Below are 19,789 nucleotides of genomic sequence, written 5' to 3' on the forward strand. Positions count from 1 at the left end.
TTTGGAGATTCAAGATGTTGTAGGATGTAGTGCAGAGCCATATTAACAGCATCATCTGTTGATCTATTTGCTCAGTATGCAAATTGCAAGGGGTCTAACAGCGGATCCATGATGGTTTTCAAGTGGGACAGCACTAGCCTTTCAAAGGTTTTCATGACTACAGATGTTAGAGCAACTGGTCTGTAGTCATTCAGTTCCTTGAAGGTGGGCTTCTTCGGCACTGGGATGATAGTAGAGCGTTTGAAGCAAGAAGGAACATAGCACATCTCTAGTGATTTATTGAAGATATGGGTGAAGATGGGGGCCAATTGGTCAGCACAGACTTTTAAGCAAGAAGGAGTTTTCTTGTCTGGGCCTGGAGCTTTTCCTGGCTTTTGTCTGTGAAATAGGTCTTGCACTTCCTTTTCTGTGATCACTAGGGGTTGTGAACACAGTGAGATGGGGTCAGTTGTAGGAAGCTTGGCTGTTGTTGGTATGTCTGAGATGGGGGTTGTGGAGATAGGTGGATGTAGCTTCCTTTCAAACCTGCAGTAAAACTCATGCAGGTCATCTGCCAGTTGTTGATTTCCTTCAACCTGGGAAGGAGGTTTGCCGTAGCCAGTGATACTTTTAAGAGTTTTGCACATGTTTGCTGGTTCATTTGTTGAGAACTGATTCTTTAGCTTTTCAGAGTAGTTTCTTTTTGCTACTCTGATCTCCCTTGTCAATACATTTCTGGCTTGATTGTACAGCATTTTATCATTTTTTCTGTAGGCTTCCTCTTTGGAATGATGTAGCTGCTTAAGTTTAGCTATGAACCAAGGTTTGTTGTTACTGTATATTCGCAAGTTCCTTGTAGGTACACATAGGTCTTCACAGAAGCTGACATATGATGTTACAGTATCTGTGAATTCATCCAGGTCTGCAGAGGTCTCTTCAAAAATATTCTAATCAGTGCAGTCAAAGCAAGCCTACAGCTTTAATTTTGCCTCCTCAGTCCAGGTCGTCATTGATTTAATTGTCAGTTTTGTGGTTTTAAGTCTTTGCCTGTAAGCAGGTACTAGGTGAATCATGCAATGATCAGAGTGTCCTACAACTGCTCGTGGTAAAGACCGATAAGCATCTTTCAGTGTTGTGTAGCAATGGTCTAAAGTATTTTTGCCTCTAGTGGGACAATTGACATGCTGAAAGTATTTTGGTAGCTCTTTCCTTAAGTTTGCCTTGTTTAGATCTCCCAAAATAATGGCCAGTGAATCGGGGTATTTGGCTTCAGCCTCCATAATTTGGTCAGCTAGAGTTCGTAATGCCTTGTTTACACAGGCTTGTGGTGGGACATAAACAGCAATTAGAAGAAATGAGGAAAATTCACAAGGCGAATAGTATAGTTTGCAGTTGATAATTAATGTCTCTAGGCTTTTGTCACAGAATTTGTATATTCTAGTTAAATCCTGACACCAGCTGTTGATAATATATAAGCATAAGCCTCCTCCCTTCTTTTTACCAGATGTTTCTGTAATTCTGTCTAATCATTGAATCTGAAACCCTGGGATATGCAGGCTGCTATCTTCAATTGATTCATTTAACCAGGTTTCAGAGAAGCGTAGGATTGGTGAATTGTGAAAATCAGAATTGTATCTGTTTAAGAGGAGTATTTCATCCATCTTATTAGCAAGTGAACGTACATTGGTTAAGAAAATTGAAGGCAGAGGAGTTTTATTTCTATTATTTCTTAGGTTGATTAGAATCCTCACCTGTTTACCTCTCCTTCTCTGCTTCCGCCGTTTGGTTTTTTTGGTAATCCATGGCTCCAGGGAAATTTCTTCTTCCTGTGCTAGAATCTCCTCTGTGTTTGTAAAGATGGGGAGGGGGTGAGATCACAGAAAGTTGCTCCTTAAAGAAACATTGCTTAATTTTTAGCAGATGGTCTCGTGAGTAATATTGGAACAATGCTAGTTTATTGTGCTATTTGATTGTGAATTGGACTAAGGAGAAATTTCCTAAGGGTAAGACCAATTAAGTTGGCCATGCCCACCCAGTCACATGACCACCCAGCTTGCCATTAGGGCAGAGAATCAGTTGTTAAATTATTTGAATCCCACTACTGAGCAGAATCAAACTCCATAGTACCCCATAGAGATATAATGAAATCAAACATTGCTGAGAGACCTAAAAAGATAAAGAGATACACATTCATATTGTCATCCAGGATCTCACCCAATGCTATAACCAGTATGGTTTCTGAATTCTGGATGAAAAGAATCCAGATAAACTGCAGTCTGGTTTGTAAGTGATTGGACAGTGGATGATAGTTGTCTAGTATGTCTGAATCCAGAGAGTGTCTTCTTCATGATGGAGTATACCACTGCCTCTTTCAGGTCAGAGAGACCATCCTTTCCCACAATGAGGCATTGACCATTTTCCTGAGCCAGCCGTTGCCACCCCTACCTGCTCCTGAAATACACAGGATTTTGTAGCTTCATTTTTAGAGCAAATCAGTGTACTATATGTAACGAAGTAGACAAACATTTTAGCCTGTACCAAAAATATTTTGACTTCAAAGATGAAATGGACACAGTGACATTATCAGGAGTATGAGTTATAAATTTAATGGCCTTCTTTTTGGAGAATTTATGATGTGTTTTTTACAACAAAAATAGACATGGATGCTTTAAATTGTGATTTATTTTTATGGTTTTGAGAATCTTAAGAACTTTCTTAGAAATATGTATTTAAATGCATAAAATAAAATACATAAGTATAGATTGTATTACAAAGGAAACCAATTATGCTCAAACACAGTTGTATTAATATATATATAAGGGTAGAACATATATATAGTAATATTGTTCTGTCCTCACTACACGTTAGTCTGTGTGCAGCTCAACATGCAGCTAATCCCACCTATCTTCCAATAAAACAGACCATGTGCGTTCTCTGGATGCTTTATTGAAAGAACAGGATATGATGGAACTGGGGGAAATAGGAATATATACAATGAGAACCAAATACAAGGTAGGCAGTATTGAGTTACTGCTGAACATAACAATTAATAAATACAAATAATCTAAATCTCACCAGTGATGCTCTGTGTGTGATCTGTGGCTTTGTCCTTGGTTGAATATGTGCCAGAGATTAAGATGGATTCTTCTTTGTGCTTCTGCTTTTTCCAAATCTAAAGGAAAATGGAGTCTGGCTTCCCAGCATGCACTTGTTTTGAGCGTGCTGGCTGATAGATAAAGGGGTTGAGTCAGCTTCAAAGCAATATAATTGGTATTTGTTCCTCTGGACACTAGATGGGGCTAGAAAGCAACAACAGTACATAAAGATTATATGTTGGGGCATGACAAATATATATGCTTATTAATCCATAAATCAATAACAAGAAATTACCCTTTGTTGGGAAGTAATAATTTTAGATATTGAGATTTACAAGTTAGCAAATAATTTTGGAATCTAGATGTCATAAATTACTTTCTTGTCTACATACATTATTGATTGAAAAACTAAATTTCAGTTATAAGTTGGTGAAAATTAAGTTTTAATTTTTTCCATTCATCCTCCTAAAATCTCTTCCTAGACCTCACATCAAGAACGCCCACTTTAAATTATTGCATAAGTAGTTTCCATGTTAATTTTGCTGTGCTCAGCTTCAGCTCCAGGCCCAAAATCATGGTTATGAAAATCTGTAATTATGCAATCAAATAATGCTATCTCTAGTCTTTTTAATTAGCCAGAATAAGGTGGTTGCTTTCCATCAGATGATTCTGGATGTCACACAACAACAACTACTGTTGCTTTTGTTATTATTTGTCTAGGAGACAACTTAATCTTAGGAGATTTTTCTATCTTGGGTCCTAACTTAATTTTGTGCCTATTTATTGATTTAGTTTGCTAAGTAAATTATCTTGAACCAGGTTTGAATAGATCTTCAATTCCATCTCCCCATCATGGTACCCCGAAGTTTTTTCTATATAGTAAGCTGGGGAAATATATATCCAGTTTTGTTCATACACTGGGTGTGCCATTTCAAATAAACCACATTTTTGAAATCTGGATTCTTCATGTGAGTCTTGTTTGATTTGAAGATTTTCCAATTCTAGTCAGATTACTGATTTCATCCAGGTTTGATCCATGTGTAATTGAATAAGTCTATCCCCTTGAAGTTAAAATAGTTGTATGTTTCTTTCTACAGTGTTACAGCCACCACTGCATATTTATCCTTCAGAGCTCACCTTTCAACATAGTATAAAATGTATCAACATGGGTGTTATAAGTGACAGCAGTAATATAAAGGTTGGTACATATTATAGGGATGTGTGGAGGCTTCTAATTGTGCCACACTGTTCTATAGTTCTGTTTATGTAGTGTTTTTCAACCAAGAAGTAATAACTCAAATGCTGGTAATATATTTTTCCTCACATTATTTCTGCATATATTTTTTTAGATTCTATTTCTGCTTTTGTTTCCTGTATGATGGCAGAATAAAAACATACCACAAACAAACATACAAGATGCATATATACACTGAAAATTATAATACTTCCTTACATCTAAAATAAATCAAATATATGTTATAGAATATAGACTACAGGATTAACAACCAAAAAAAATCTACCTGCAGATTTAAAATTTAAACTGAAATACCTCACTGAAACATAAAGCTAAGTTGTTAAATTTATAAGCCTTAGGCCATGCATTGATGTTCAGTCCTCTAGTGTGGCCATACATAGGAGAACAATACCCTCTTCTCTCTCTTTTTCCTATTAAGCACAGTTTAGGATTATTCGAAATAATACTGAATAGTGGTCATTTTTCCCCAAGAAAAATGTGTATTTATTGCATTTATATCTGGTTTTTCTTCTTTGATTAATTTTTTATTTTATTCAGAAAATTAAGGTAAAATACAAACTCAAGAAGGAGTGGGGGAGAGGGAGATGGAGAAAGAAATGTTATAAAAACAAACGATAGACAAAATATTAGATAAGAAAGAAAAAATGTGCACTAAAAAAGACTAACGGTTAAAAAAAGGCAAAGTAGTTAACAGGTGAACTGACAACAAAATTAAACTTCAGAGTCATCTGTTAACAATCTATTATTGTATTTAACTTGTAGTTAAAGTCTACAACAGCAAGTCTACAACAGCTTCTTATCTACCATAAATCACTGCAGTCATTATTTCTGATCCGTCTGAGATCAAATATCCTTGTTTGAGTCTTAATAATAAAACTTTTCCTTAAGATTTTAGTTGAGAACTTTCCCAACAATTGTGTCTTTTCCTCCTAAATCATAAACCTCTGTTGTAGATCCATTTTCTCTAAAACGTCCAGCTGAAATTGTTTTCTAGTTAGATCTAGTAAGTCCATTTCCCAAACACCATCAGTCTTCTTAAGAAAGTTCAGTCCACTCATCGATTCTGTTAACTCCAAATCTGTAGAAGCCAATATCTCCTTCAGCCTTCTCCAACAAACCTGCAGCTTCCAAACCAAAATACTTGCCCTTCCAATCTACCCAGTTGGGAGCTTGGCTTTGTTACAGTTGCTTGTGTCTGGATTGCCTCTTTAGGTAAATTTAAAATGTTATTTTATCAAAGTTTTTATCAAAGTTTTCAATTTGAATTTATAGGTTAAAGAACATTTTTTCCCCAGAGGGATTTATCTTTAAGTTGGACATTGTTTGCATTTTTAATAAAGTCCTGTAAAGAATTCACAACTAGACATAAATAGTTTCTTTCAAAGATGGGAGTTAGATATACTGTAACAAAGTAACCATAGAGAATTTGGTATAATATTGCTCACAATAAAGAAGGATGGGAAAAAAGAGAACATTTTCTTTCTTTCATATACAGGTGAAACTCAAAAAATTAGAATATCGTGCAAAAGTTCAGTTATTTCAGTAATGCAACTTAAAATGTGAAACTAATATATGAGATAGACTCATTACATGCAAAGTGAGATAGTTCACGCCTTGATTTGTCATAATTTTGATAATTATGACTGACAGCTCATGAATACCCCAAATTCACAATCTCAGAAAATTAGAATATTACATGAAATCAATAAAACAAGGACTGTACATAGAACAATATTGGACCTCTGAAAAGTATAAGCATGCATATATACTCATTACTTGGTTTCAGCCCCTTTTGCATTAATTACTGCCTCAATGCGGCGTGGCATGGATGCTATCAGCCTGTGGCACTGCTGAGGTGTTATGGAAGACCAGGATGCTTCAGTAGCGGCCTTCAGCTCTTCTGCATTGTTCGGTCTCATGTTTCTCATCTTTCTCTTGGCAATGCCCCATAGATTCTCTATGGGGTTCAGGTCAGGCGAGTTTGCTGGCCAATCAAGCACAGTAATCCCATGGGCATTGAACCAGGTTTTGGTACTTTTGGCAGAGTGGGCAGGTGCCAAATCTTGCTGGAAAATGAAGTCAGCATCCCCATAAAGCTCGTCTGCAGAAGGAAGCACGAAGTTCTCCAAGATCTCCTGGTAGATGGCTGCATTGACCCTGGACTTAATGAAGCACAGTGGACCAACACCAGCAGATGACATGGCTCCTCAAATCAACACAGACTGTGGAAACTTCACATTGGACTTCAAGCATCTTGCAGTGTGTGCCTCTCCATTCTTCCTCCAGACTCTGGGTCCTTGGTTTCCAAATGAGATGCAAAAGTTGCTCTCATCAGAAAAGAGAGCTTTGGACCACTGAGCAACAGATCAGGTTTTTTTTTCTTTAACCCAAGTAAGACATTTCTGACATTGTTTGTTGTTCAGGAGCGGCTTGACAAGAGGAGTACGACATTTGAAGCCCATGTCCAGGATCCATCTGTGTGTGGTAGCTCTTGATGCACTGACTCCAGCCTCAATCCACTCCTTGTGAAAATCCCCAACACTTTTGAATGGCCTTTTCCTGACAATCCTCTCCAAGCTGCGATCATCCTTGCTGCTTGTGCATCTTTTTCTTCCACACTTTTCCCTTCCACATGACTTTCTATTAATGTGCTTTGATACAGCACTTTGGGAACATCCAACTTCTTTTGCAATTACCTTTTGAGGCTTTCCATCCTTATGGAAGGTGTCAATGATGGTTTTCTGCACAACTGTCAAGTCAGCAGTCTTTCCCATGATTGTGATTCCCACTGAACCAGACTGGGAGACCATTTAAAGGCTCAGGAACCCTTTGCAGGTGTTATGGCTTAATTAGCTGATTAGAATGGGACACTTTGAGCCTAGAATATTGAACCTTTTCACAATATTCTAATTTTCTGAGATTGTGAATTTATTTATTTATTTATTTATTTAAATTTTTATACCGCCCTTCTCCCGAAGGACTCAGGGCGGTGTACAGCCAAGATAAGAACAATAAATATACAAAGTTAAAATATCAATTTAAAATACCTATTCAATAGTGGCCGAATTAAAGCCGTCAGATTGACCAACTTAAAATACCCCATATAAAATTACAGAAGATTAAAAAATTTAAAATTTAAAAATTTAAAAATCAGTCCAGTCCCGCTTGAACAAATAAATGAGTTTTTAATTCCCGGCGGAAGGTCCGAAGGTCAGATATTAAACGCAAACCGGGGGGAAGGTCGTTCCAGAGAGTAGGTGCTCCAACAGAGAAGGCCCTACCCCTGGGGGCCGCCAGCCGGCATTGCTTGGCGGACGGCACCCTGAGGAGACCCTCTCTGTGAGAGCGTACGGGTCGATGGGAGGCATACGGTAACAGCAGGCGGTCCCGTAAGTACCCGGGCCCTAAGCCATGGAGCGCTTTAAAGGTGGTAACCAAAACCTTGAAGCGCACCCGAAAGACCACAGGTAGCCAGTGCAGACTGCGCAGGAGCGGTGTTACCCGGGAGCAACGAGGAGCTCCCTCAATCACCCGCGCAGCTGCATTCTGGACTAACTGGAGTCCCCGGGTGCACTTCAGGGGTAGCCCCATGTAGAGAGCATTGCAATAATCCAGACGGGAAGTGACGAGAGCATGAGTGACCGTGCATAAGGCATCCCGGTCCAGAAAGGGACGCAACTGACGGACCAGGCGAACCTGGTAAAAGGCTCTCCTGGAGACGGCCGCCAAATGATCTGTAAACGACAGCCGTCCAACCAGGAGAACGCCTAAGTTGCGTACCCTCTCTGTTGGGGCCAGTGACTCGCCCCCAACAGACAGCCGCGGTTGCAGCTGACTGTACCGGGGTGCCGGCATCCACAGCCACTCCGTCTTGGATGGATTGAGTCTGAGTCTGTTTCTCCCCATCCAGACCCGTACGGCCTCCAGGCAACGAGACAGCAGTTCGACAGCTTCATTGGGGTGGCCCAGGGTGGAAAAGTACAGCTGAGTGTCATCAGCGTACAGCTGATAACTCACCCCAAAGCCAGGTATGCGATCAACAGGCCCATCTGATTCTTATGGCCCCACTTCACAAGTAAGGATTCACAACCGGCTATCTGAGGAACAGTGGACTCTCTCGGCTCAAGACTCTCTCTCATCACAACCGTCACCCCGCCACCCCTACCCTGGGCCCTCGGCTGATGGAATGCTCAGAAACCCAGCGGGCACAGTTCAACCAGGGGCACACCCCCTTCTGCGCCCAGCCAGGTCTCCGTAATGCCCATAAAGTCCGCGGACTCCCCCCGAATAAGATCACAAATCAGGGCGGCCTTATTAACCACAGACCGGGCATTGCACAGCATCAGCCGAAGGTCCGGGCCCTGAGGATCTTGACCTTCCAGGGAACGGGTAAGAACTGAGGGACCGGAGCACGTTATCGCTTTTAAACAGCGAGTCCGTGCTCCCGGAATTTGGGGTTTTCATGAGCTGTAAGCCATAAATATCAAAATTATGACAAATCAAGGCATGAACTATCTTGCTTTGCATGTAATAAGTCTATCTCATATATTAGTTTCACCTTTTAAGTTGCATTACTGAAATAAATGAACTTTTGCACGATATTCTAATTTTTTGAGTTTCACCTGTATATATGAGCCACGGTGGTGCAGTGGTTAGAGTGCAGTAACTGCAGGCTACTTCTGCTGTCTGCCAGCTGCCTGCAATTTGGCAGTTCAAATCTCACCAGGCTCAAGGTTGACTCAGTCTTCCATCCTTCCGAGGTGGGTAAGGACCCAAATAGTTGGGGGAAATATGATGACTCTGTAAACCACTTAGAGAGGGCTGTAAAACACTGTAAAGTGGCGTATAAGTCTAAATGCTATTCCTATTGCTATTTATTACATTTTATCAATAGGAATAAAATACAAAACAAAAACAAAACAGAAAAAACATGCATCTAACAGTCACAACTATAAAAAAAGGAAAAAAATGTGTACATAAAAGAAAAAAAAATGACCCAAACACCCAACATTAAACATATTTAAAAAATCCACCCTGGCTGGATGCTGAAAAGAAAAATTTAAAAAACCTGGTAAATTCTCCTCTCCTTACATAATGGTTCTGTAAATAGTTATACATTTTCTCATCATTATTTAACAAGAACAATATATTAACATGTTTCCCCGAAAATACGACCTATTCAAAAAGTAGCCTGATTTTTGGGTGGTAAGCCTAATATACGCCCTACCCCCAAAATAAGCCCTAGTGAAGGGGTGGGCATGGCCAGCACAGGAGGCAGCCCTTCCCTGTTAGCTAATGGCAGCTGGGCCCCTTAATTGCGACCCAGGGATCAGCTGAGCTGATCGGGAGCTGCCTCTTGTTCTAGCTCTCTGGGCTAGAGGTGTTTTTTGCACACTCTTGCCAGCCCCAGCCTTGCCATGGCACCAGGCAACTTTGCACCCGAGGGCCCCTTGTCAAGTCCCGATCTGGGGCTCGCGATACCTGGGTGGGGGGTGGGGGGCATGGAGTTGCAACCATCAGAGCTGGCAAGTCCAACACCAAGCGCGGCTGCACCGGTGGGACATGTCAGGACAGTGCTGGCCAGCTGCTTGTCAGCAGGCTGCTCTCCTGGCCAGGTCTGGCCGTGAGCAGCACCAGGAGGCAACAAGGTGCGCGGCCAGCACGAAGAAAAGGGAGGCGAAGCGGCGATGGGACATCTGGTCATAGCGGCGTGGCCATGCCGATGGCATGGTGCAGACTCTTGGGAAGCATGGCTGGAAGAGCATGCACAGCCGCAGGGACAAACAGCTGTGTTGTGCTGCTGCCGGAAGCCCCATTGCCACCGTCACCTCCCTGTTCTTCATGCCGGCCATGTACCTCATTGTCTGCTGGTGCCCGCTTGCGGCCAGACCCAGCCAGAAGAGTGGCCTGCTGATGAGTGGCTGTCCTGCGCTGTCCTGATATGTCTTGCCACAGCCTCCCTTGTTGTTCAACCATGGCAAGTTCCAATGGTTGCAGCTCTGTGCCCCCACCCCACCACCCCAGGTATATATGGCAAGCCCTGGATCAGGGCTTGACAAGTGGCCCTTGATTGCAAGGTTGCCTGGTGCCATGGCAGGGCTGGGGCTGGGAAGAGTGTGCAAGAAACACTTCTAGGCACCCTGAGAGATAGAACAAGAGGCAGTTCCTGATCAGCTCAGCTAATCCGTGGTCCGCGGTTAAGGGGCCCAGCAGCCATGAGGTGACTATGCTCGCCAACTCCTGCACCTCAAAAAAAAAAGCCTCCCCAAAAATAAGGCCAAGCACTTATTTTGGAGGTCAAAAGAAAATAAGACCTGGTCTTATTTTCAGGGAAGTGGTATACAAACAAATATTTCAGATGAGGAGGTTGCTGTTATGTCCCCCTCCCCACTTCACAGAGCAAACACAAAGATGCGTGTCTCCCAGTCTTTTTATTTTCTACAGACCTGATTTTCTTCAATTGAGGAAATACTTGGCAGTGACTGTGCAAAGGCCTGCCAAGTTCTGAGTCAGTTATCTCGTATCCAAGATCCGTTGCCAAAACTCACTGACAAAGTCTGTTAACCCTCCAACAACCGAGCTGCAGTGCACCCTTGGTAGGTTTTTTGTCCGTTACAAGGGCCACATGTCAGCTCCACCCACTTTTATACCCTGTGGGGTGTGGCTCAGTGACTCAGCAATCTCTGAGCCTGCCACATCTTTTCCTCTGTTGTGCACGCTTATCTTTACATCGTTGCCTTGTATCAATCCAGGATTGATCGTCAGCATCTGGGACTTGAGGCGTTGCCAGGGAGGAGGGAGCGGGAGAGGGAGGCCTTGTCAGCCCCTCCTCCTGGCCTGCAGCTGGAACTTGGGGCGGTGCCAGCGAGGAGTGTCTTGGCGAGAGAGGCCTTGCTGGCACTTCTCCCTCACTTTCCAAGTCACTCTCCTCCATGAGAACAGGCTCAAGGGCCGGATTCACAACAGTTACTCTCTAATTTTTTTATTTTATTTTTTATATATATTAGATGTTGGGTCAATTAAAAAAAGAAAATTTTCATCAAACATTAAAAAATTAAGACCAGAGCTTTTTTTAAGTTAAAAAAATACGAAATCTGTATAGTGAAAATCCGATGTAAATGAAAATCGAAACAGGTCATTTTCACTACCCACAAAATCTTCATCAACTTCCATACAGAGAACCCAAAAGTAATTCAGAAAAGCAGAGTGAAACAGTGAAAAAACATTAAAGAATTCATATTAAAATCCAGCAAGGGATTAGAATAAATCAGCCTTCAACCAGTCAATTAACTTATAAGAAAAATCAGAATAAAAAAGAAAATTCAAACTGTACAGTTAAAACTCAGGTGTGCTAAAAAAAAAAAATCAAACAGCTGGGAGGAAAAATGGAGACCTGCTTTCCACTGGTCCTACTGGGAATTGCAATCCTCAAGATTCCTCTTCCCAGGAAGATCCACGGTCATCTAAGGATTGTCTTGGGGCATTCTTAGGTGCCCATTTAGATCGAGGAGCCAGCTGTCAAAGAACCCATTGTGGTGGCAAAATCAGCTGTTCATCAGCAGGAGAAACAGATCGCCTCTCTGCTCAACATGCCATTTTAGGGGAAATCCAACAGTGGTCATTTTTAATAGAATGAAACCATTCAATTCTTATAGCTGCCATAGAGATAAGAAAGGCCTTCTCTTTGGGAATTACTGCTTCAAAAGTGACTTGTTCAGTCCTTCTTCAGTAAAGTTGAAGTATCTTTTGCATCTGAAATGCGTCTGAAATATCTTTTGTTTCGATTTCTAAAACCTTGATTCTGAACATTTTTTTCTATTTATTACATGCATATCAAATGATTAATCTGTTTGTACAGCTGGATTGATTGATCCAGTACATTTAATTAGGTTTCATTCAAAATTCATGCAGAAAAAGTCTTTTGCATTTGTCACTTTTACATCACTCATTTTAATTAGCAATCAGAACACCAACTACAATTTTCTATAATGGTATAACTGGTATTTTTCAATAACATTCATAAAATTTAGAGAAAATATGCCTGAAATTTGGAGGATGCACACAAATCTTTTGATGATAGGCCTTTTTGGTGTCATTAATTATTCATAAAGTAGTCAATATTACATCATGTGGCTTATCTCATCTCTTTCTGCAGAAACTGTATTTGAAAAACATCTCAAAGAAACAGCTTACTTGGCGATTTGATCTTGATGCTGCAGGCAAACCCGTAGATGATGGTATCTTCAAATTTAGTTTACATACTGGAATTCTCTATCCGGGGCAAAATACAGCTGTTACCATATGCTTCTGCCCATGTAAGAATTTGTTTTTGTGTCAACTCTGTATATGTTTATATCTGGTTGGGCACGGAAGGGGGGGTTCCCCTGATAGAGATGTGCCCACCGGGTTTCCGTGCGTTCTATCAGGCCAGGGCCCAGGGTAGGGGTGGGGGAGTGGCGGTTATTATCAACGAGAGTCTTGAGCCGAGGGAGATCACTGTGCCACAGATAACCGGATGTGAGTCCCTCCTTGTGAAGTGGGGCCATGGGGTTCAGGTGGGTTTACTGATCACGTACCTAGCTCCTTGCTGCGTGACAGAAACCCTGCCTGAGCTGTTGGAGGTGGTCGCCGGGACGGCAGTGGAGATCCCCAGGCTTATGGTCATGGGGGATTTCAATCTGCCGTCGGTGGGGATAGCATCCACATCAGCTCGGGAGTTCATGGCTTCCATGACGGCCTTGAACCTGACCCAGTTAGTGAACGACCCCACTCACATCGGGGGAAACACTCTGGATTTGATTTTTGTCTCTGGACAGTGGTTGAATGGAATTAGGGGAGTTAGTTATCAGACCCCTGTCATGGTCAGATCATTTGCTCCTTCAGCTAGACTTTCGAACCGCCGCCCCCCGCCGCAGGGAGACGGAACCGACTTGCTGGTTCCGTCCCAGGCGCCTGATGGACCCTGAAGGGTTCCAGACGGAGCTTGGGCTATTCCCTGAGGATTTAGCCCACGACTCGGCTGAAGCTCTGGTCGCCGCCTGGGATCGGGCGGCGGCTGGTGCTCTAGATCGAGTCGTGCCTTTGTAGCCTCTGACCCAGTGCCGATCTCGTTTAGCCCCTTGGTACTCCGAAGGGCTGAGGGAGATGAAGCGCCGGAAAAGACGCCTAGAGAGTATCTGGAGAGCCAGCCGCTCCGAATCTGACCGGACACTAGTTAGGTCTCAAATTCAGACCTATCTAATGGCGATGAGGCTGGCAAAACGGGGATATTTTTCCAACCTCATTGCATCAGCAGATAACCGCCCAGCCGCCCTGTTTAGGGTGACCCGCTCGCTCCTCCATCAGGGAGCGGTAGAGGATCCCTTAAAGGGTCGAGCTGAGGAATTTGGACAATATCTGTTTGATAAAATCGCTCAGATTCGGGAAGGGTTGGACACAGATTGGATGGATCCGGACGGGGTGGAGGAGGCAGGTCTTGATGTTATTATCTGGGATGAGTTTGATCCTGTGGCTCCTGAGGACATGGACAGGTTAATGGGGGGATTGAATGCGACCACATGTTTATTGGACCCGTGTCCCTCCTGGTTAGTACTGGCCACCCGGGAGGTGACACGAGGCTGGCTCCAGAAAATTGTGAACGCTTTTTTGATGGAGGGTGTTTTCCCTGCCACCTTGAAAGAGGCGGTGGTGAGGCCCCTCCTCAAGAAGCCTTCCCTGGACCCAGCTATTTTAGCAAATTATCGTCCGGTCTCCAACCTTCGCTTTGTGGCAAAGGTTGTCGAGAGTGTGGTTGCATGACAGTTGCCCCAGTACCTGGATGAAACTGTCTATCTTGATCCATTCCAGTCCGGTTTCCGGCCTGGTCACAGCACGGAAACAGCCTTGGTCGCGCTGGTTGATCATCTCTTGAGGGCTCGGGACAGAGGTTGTTCCTCTGTCCCGGTCCTATTAGATCTCTCAGCGGCTTTTGATACCATCGATCATGGTATCCTGCTGCGCCGACTCGGGGGACTTGGAGTGGGGGGCACTGTTCATCGGTGGTTCTCCTCCTACCTCTCCGACCGGTCGCAGACGGTGTTGATGGGGAGACAGAGATCGACCCCAAAATGCCTCTTATGTGGGGTGCCGCAAGGGTCGGTTCTCTCGCCTCTTCTGTTCAACATCTATATGAAGCCGCTGGGTGAGATCATCCGTGGTCTTGGGGTGAGTTGTCATCTATACGCTGATGATACTCAGCTCTATATTTCCACCCCTAACCACCCCAACGAGGCTGTTGAAGTGATGTCCCAGTGCCTGGAGGCCGTACGGGTCTGGATGGGGAGGAACAGACTCAGACTCATCCCACCAAGACCGAGTGGCTGTGGATGCCGGCGGCCCGGTACAGTCAGCTAATTCCATCACTGACCATTGGGGGCGAACTATTGTCCCCCATGGAAAGGGCTCGTAATCTGGGCATCCTCCTGGATGCACGGCTGTCTTTAGAAGATCATATGATGGCCATCGCCAGGGGAGCTTTTCATCAGGTTCGCCTGATACGCCAGTTACGCCCCTTTCTGGATCGGGCTTCCTTATGCACGGTCGCTCATGCCCTTGTTACATCCCACCTGGACTACTGTAATGCTCTCTACATGGGGCTTCCCTTGAAGGGTACTCGGAGACTCCAACTGGTCCAGAATGCGGCTGCGCGGGTGATAGAGGAAGCACCTTGTGGCTCCCGTATAACACCCCTCCTGCGTAATCTGCACTGGCTCCCGGTGGTCTTCCGGGTTCACTTCAAGGTACTTGTTATCACCTTTAAAGCGCTCCATGGCTTAGGGCCGGGATATTTACGGGACTGCCTACTGCCACCATTAGCCTCTCACCGACCAGTGCGCTCTCACAGAGAGGGCCTCCTCCAGATACCGTCAGCTAAACAATGTCGGCTGGTGACCTCCAGGGGGAGGGCCTTCTCTGCGGGGGCTCCTGCCCTCTGGAATGAGCTCCCTCTGGGGCTTCGTCAACTCCCCGATCTCAGGCCCTTCCGCCGCGAGCTGAAGACGTTGCTGTTTCGAAGAGCAGGACTAGCTTGAACGTAGTTTTAAATTGGGGTTTTTAAATCAGGGGTTTTAAATGGGGTTTTAAATTTGTATTTAAAAGTTTTAGGACATCAATTGAATTTAATTTTCTATCCTTTTTTGCTGTTTTATATGTATTATATGTTTTCTGTTGTTTTATTGGCTGTGAACCGCCCTGAGTCCTTCGGGAGATGGGCGGTATACAAATATAAATATAAATAATAATAATAATAATAATAATAATAATAATAATAATAATAATAATAATAATAATAATATGTTTAAATCAATTTTGTATATTGAAGATTCTACATTTGAAATCCTTTATAGATACTTTCTTGCTTATTTTTATACATTTGACAAGTTAATTATTTCATTTAAAATAATATATATGTATATATATACACACACACACATACACACAATAGCATACTGTATAGAAGCATAAAGTATATACAGTATTCCTTGTACATTTACTTCATTCACTAGGCTTGAATGAGCAATAGAATATCATCATCTTCAAGATAGATTTCCCATAGGTTCTATTGTTAGTTTAATGATTTGAAAGAAGAGATGCTTTTGTTTGAAAAGTTTCAAAGAAATTAATCAGTTTTCCTCCTCTTCATTTAGTTGGAATGTGACTGAAAATTACCATTGTAGGGATGATATGCCTTGCTCAAATCATCTAAAGAAATATGCAAAGCTGCACAATTACATAGTATACATTATAGGTTAGCCTTTTAACTTTTCAATTAGTAAATGATTATAGGTCTTTCTAAAGATGAAGACTCTCAGACTTTTCCTATAATTATTCTGCCTAGCCATAGAAACGTGCACTATCTTCTTCTGAAAAAAATATTTATAGCAGCTTTTGCTTTTGAATATTTATGTGCTGCAGCAATGATTTTAAGACAGTGGAGACCATTGCACTTAATGGCTTATAACTGAAAATATTACTGACAGTGCAGTACCCTTTGTACCTTAGTTCTCTGTTGTTGTTTTTAATGAAAATCTTTATACCATTCCAAAGTATCTTGATTGGTCTAATCATTTTAGTACTAGAAATTTATAATATATTTTACCTTCTCTAAAGATGTGTTATGAATCTTCAGCCACCAAGATTAATTTAACGACCTATTAAAATACATATTGTAATAAAGTTACTTACTTTATTATTTACTTAACTGACACTGTATCTGCAAAATAAGTAATGAAACTTAAGTATAGTCAATATACATAGAGATGCTACCGCTGCAAACTGTTTTCTAGACAGCAGTGGAACTTTTTACAGATGTCAGATGGAAATGAAGATTTTAATGCATACATGTATAATTCCTGGAAGTATCACATATTAATTACTGTATATATGTATAGTGATCAGTATAATTAAGCAAGATGAAATTTTACAGAACTTAAGGAAGCCAATCAGTTTGGAAATTGAACTTATAAAGATATGACTACTGAAATTATTACTGACATTTAAATATTGCACTTTTAACTGCTTCAGCCATAAATTAACATATTTACTTTTCCTACTTTTCCTTGAATATTTTTGTTTCATAAATGGAGATTACTTTCTTAATCTGGGATATTGTTTTTCTTCAAAACTGAAAGGCATTCACACGACTGAGTTCCTAGGTTTGCTATTACAGTGATTACTCTTTTTGCGAATTGTTAAAGTTATACTAAATCGCTTGCCCTTCCACTCCAAAGAGAGATTTAATTTTCATTTCCTTATGCACTGAACAAAATAGCAGATGATTTTAACAACTTTATTAGGAAAATTGTGGGCTTCATAGTATATTTTTCTTTTTTTATGATTTAGCAATTTTATAATTTAATAACAAGATATTAAAACTTTCCATAAAACATATAATCCATTCAAAAAACTTCACTTTAAATGATAGATTTCATGTGATGAGATTTATTTTCAGAAAAAAATTATTCCATATTAGGTTACTTAAATTTGACAGTGGAAATTATCAATCCACAAGGTAGAGAGAATGATTTGTAAAACTGTTTGTTTTCAGACGCTGTGTGTATGTCCTAAGTTATGTCCTAAGAATTGCTGATTATCCAATATGATTGATTGAATTATTATTTCCAAGTAAGAGGCAAATGCTTGTTCTTTGGAATGAGTTTACTAAACAAATGAACAAGGACAACTAATAAGAATTTGGTGATGGAGTTCAAACAGGAAATTCTCCGCATTTATTGTTTTAAGTCAACAATGTGCTTGGCTAATATGAGAGCTTGGGACGGGAACAAGAAATAAAAATAACATTTCTATTTGTGGTGCCTTGAGAAGCAGAGGTGAACATAAATGGACATGACAAGGCAATAATGACTTGCAATACTTGTGACATGTTTTTGTTTTTACTTGAAAACAATTTGGCATATATTTACAGCATACAAGTTTGTAATGGTGCTTGAAGAAAAAAATAGGCTTACAGCAATGAGAGGCCATATTTCAGGTTTTCAAAAAGATTTATTACACAAAACAGCAATAACAAAAAGTAATTACCAAAGGAGTTGACAGAATAAATTTCTACAAGGAGAAGAAAACAGGAAAGAAAGCCCAGTGAATAAGAATGCCGACTAGAAAGAAGGGACATGAAAGATAGGACTGTTCAAGCATTCAAAAGAGCTGCTTTAGAAACCATTTAAAGTTGCCTCAATGTAGGGAGGCTCATTAACTTTTCCTATGCATGTATGCACAGAAACTTTATTTTTATTTTTATGATACTAGAAATGTTATTTGGACACAAGCAAGGGGTTGTAATACTTGGTGAATCTTTAGAATGTGATAGAACAGTGGCCAAGACTGAGAACTTCTTCCTTATTCAATGGAGAGACAAATGATACTAATAAGAACACATCGCCTTGGCCCTAGAAAGAAGCTGAAGAACTTGGACCTATTCTTTTCCTCCCTGAAACATTAAAGCAGCTGCATCCTTTTGGAAAGTGTATGTGTCTGCATTGAAATTCTGACACTCAGAAGTCCAAATATTTTGAGTACATGGAGACTGCTAAATTAACTTTCCAGAATAGAAATAGCATGACAACAGTTATCCGGGGTTTATTAATTGTTTTGTTATTAGATCCAGGTTGTTCATGGCAATAATCAGCAAATGTGAAACAGTATTTGGTAACCAGCATACATTTTGTTCAATAATAAAAATAATATTAATAAATTTTAACAAGAATAGCAACTTAGAAAATATCTTTGACAGAATTTTAAAGTAGTATTTTGATTGCTCTTTTGTTTTAATCAACTGAAGGTCCTTGTGTTGACCTTTAATTACTCTAGTTTGTTCTAATCTCAAATCATTAAAAGTCTGTCTTCATATCTAAAATCATCTATTGATGCTCTTCAGATCATGTACAATTGGAACAGATTATGATTTTAGTGTGGTTGTAAATGTGCCCACCTCAACCCTTATGGAACTGCTGCCGGAGATGACCATCTGTTCTAATCTATTGTTCTTTAGGAAGCACAAACTTCTTTAATCTCTCAGGCTTTCTATTATTCTAGTTTTTAATCTATCTCTTCCTCCTCCTCCTGATTAAACTTGAAAAATAAATAATGTGGAATCTTTTATGAGTTGGAATAAATACTTTCCCCCAAGTAAAGAAACTACAGTTGGTCAGCTAGTACTCCTGGCAATTACAAAGGCTTCCACATGTCCCATTCTCTATTACACAGCTCTGAATGATGTGAATTCAAAATTCTGGAGAACACTCAACTGAAATATCAGTTGCATGCTGTCAGTGCCACCTGGCTGCATTTAATACAGTATTCTAGACTGAAAGTCTTCATGAGATTAATTTTGTGACCATCGATAAAGTTAAATTCAACATCTTATAGGTACCATCTTATTCTCCTGCTGAATTTCATCAAAGCCAGCAATCTCAAGTTTGGCTGCTATGTAACAATAGCCTGCTAGATAGAAGAGGTTTTATAAAGTGATATTTAGTCTGAACATTTTCCCTGCTTATTCTTAAGATTTTCTATTACTTTATGCTGGAAAGGTCAGAATGAAAGGGCTAGGGATAAAAAGGAAGATGACATCAAAAGCATAAATGGGTCAGATTTGCAGAGATGCTTGCCCCAGGATCTGAATTGTACGTATCAAGATGAATGCAAATGATTAAATGAAGCATTCAAAGAAAACTACATTTTTTCTTCTTTTTAAACACCCTGCCAGATAATACATATTAATATTAGTAACTTGTAACTTATAGATGAACAAAGCATGAACTTCTGTGACACTTTTCTGTCAAAAATGGAGTGATTTTTAGATTTATCATAAGTAATTATGAGCAATTATGTTCAAACTGTCAGTCAGTGATTCTAAATAACATGCATTGCACATTAATATATAAGAAATGTGTAAATATGCACA

General features: G+C 40.8%; 1 protein-coding gene across 1 annotated transcript in view; it reads left to right on the forward strand.

Moving 5' to 3' along the window:
* CFAP47 (cilia and flagella associated protein 47) overlaps positions 1 to 19,789 on the forward strand; it is a 284,879-nt gene that overhangs the window by 97,101 nt on the left and 167,989 nt on the right. Inside the window, exons 23-24 of the mRNA XM_058184444.1 lie at positions 4,172 to 4,272; positions 12,485 to 12,644. Of these exons, the coding sequence (XP_058040427.1) occupies positions 4,172 to 4,272; positions 12,485 to 12,644 (261 nt within the window). The remainder of the gene's footprint in view (positions 1 to 4,171; positions 4,273 to 12,484; positions 12,645 to 19,789) is intronic.

Source organism: Ahaetulla prasina, chromosome 5 (assembly GCF_028640845.1).
Source record: "Ahaetulla prasina isolate Xishuangbanna chromosome 5, ASM2864084v1, whole genome shotgun sequence".
Taxonomy (NCBI): Eukaryota; Metazoa; Chordata; class Lepidosauria; order Squamata; family Colubridae; genus Ahaetulla; species Ahaetulla prasina.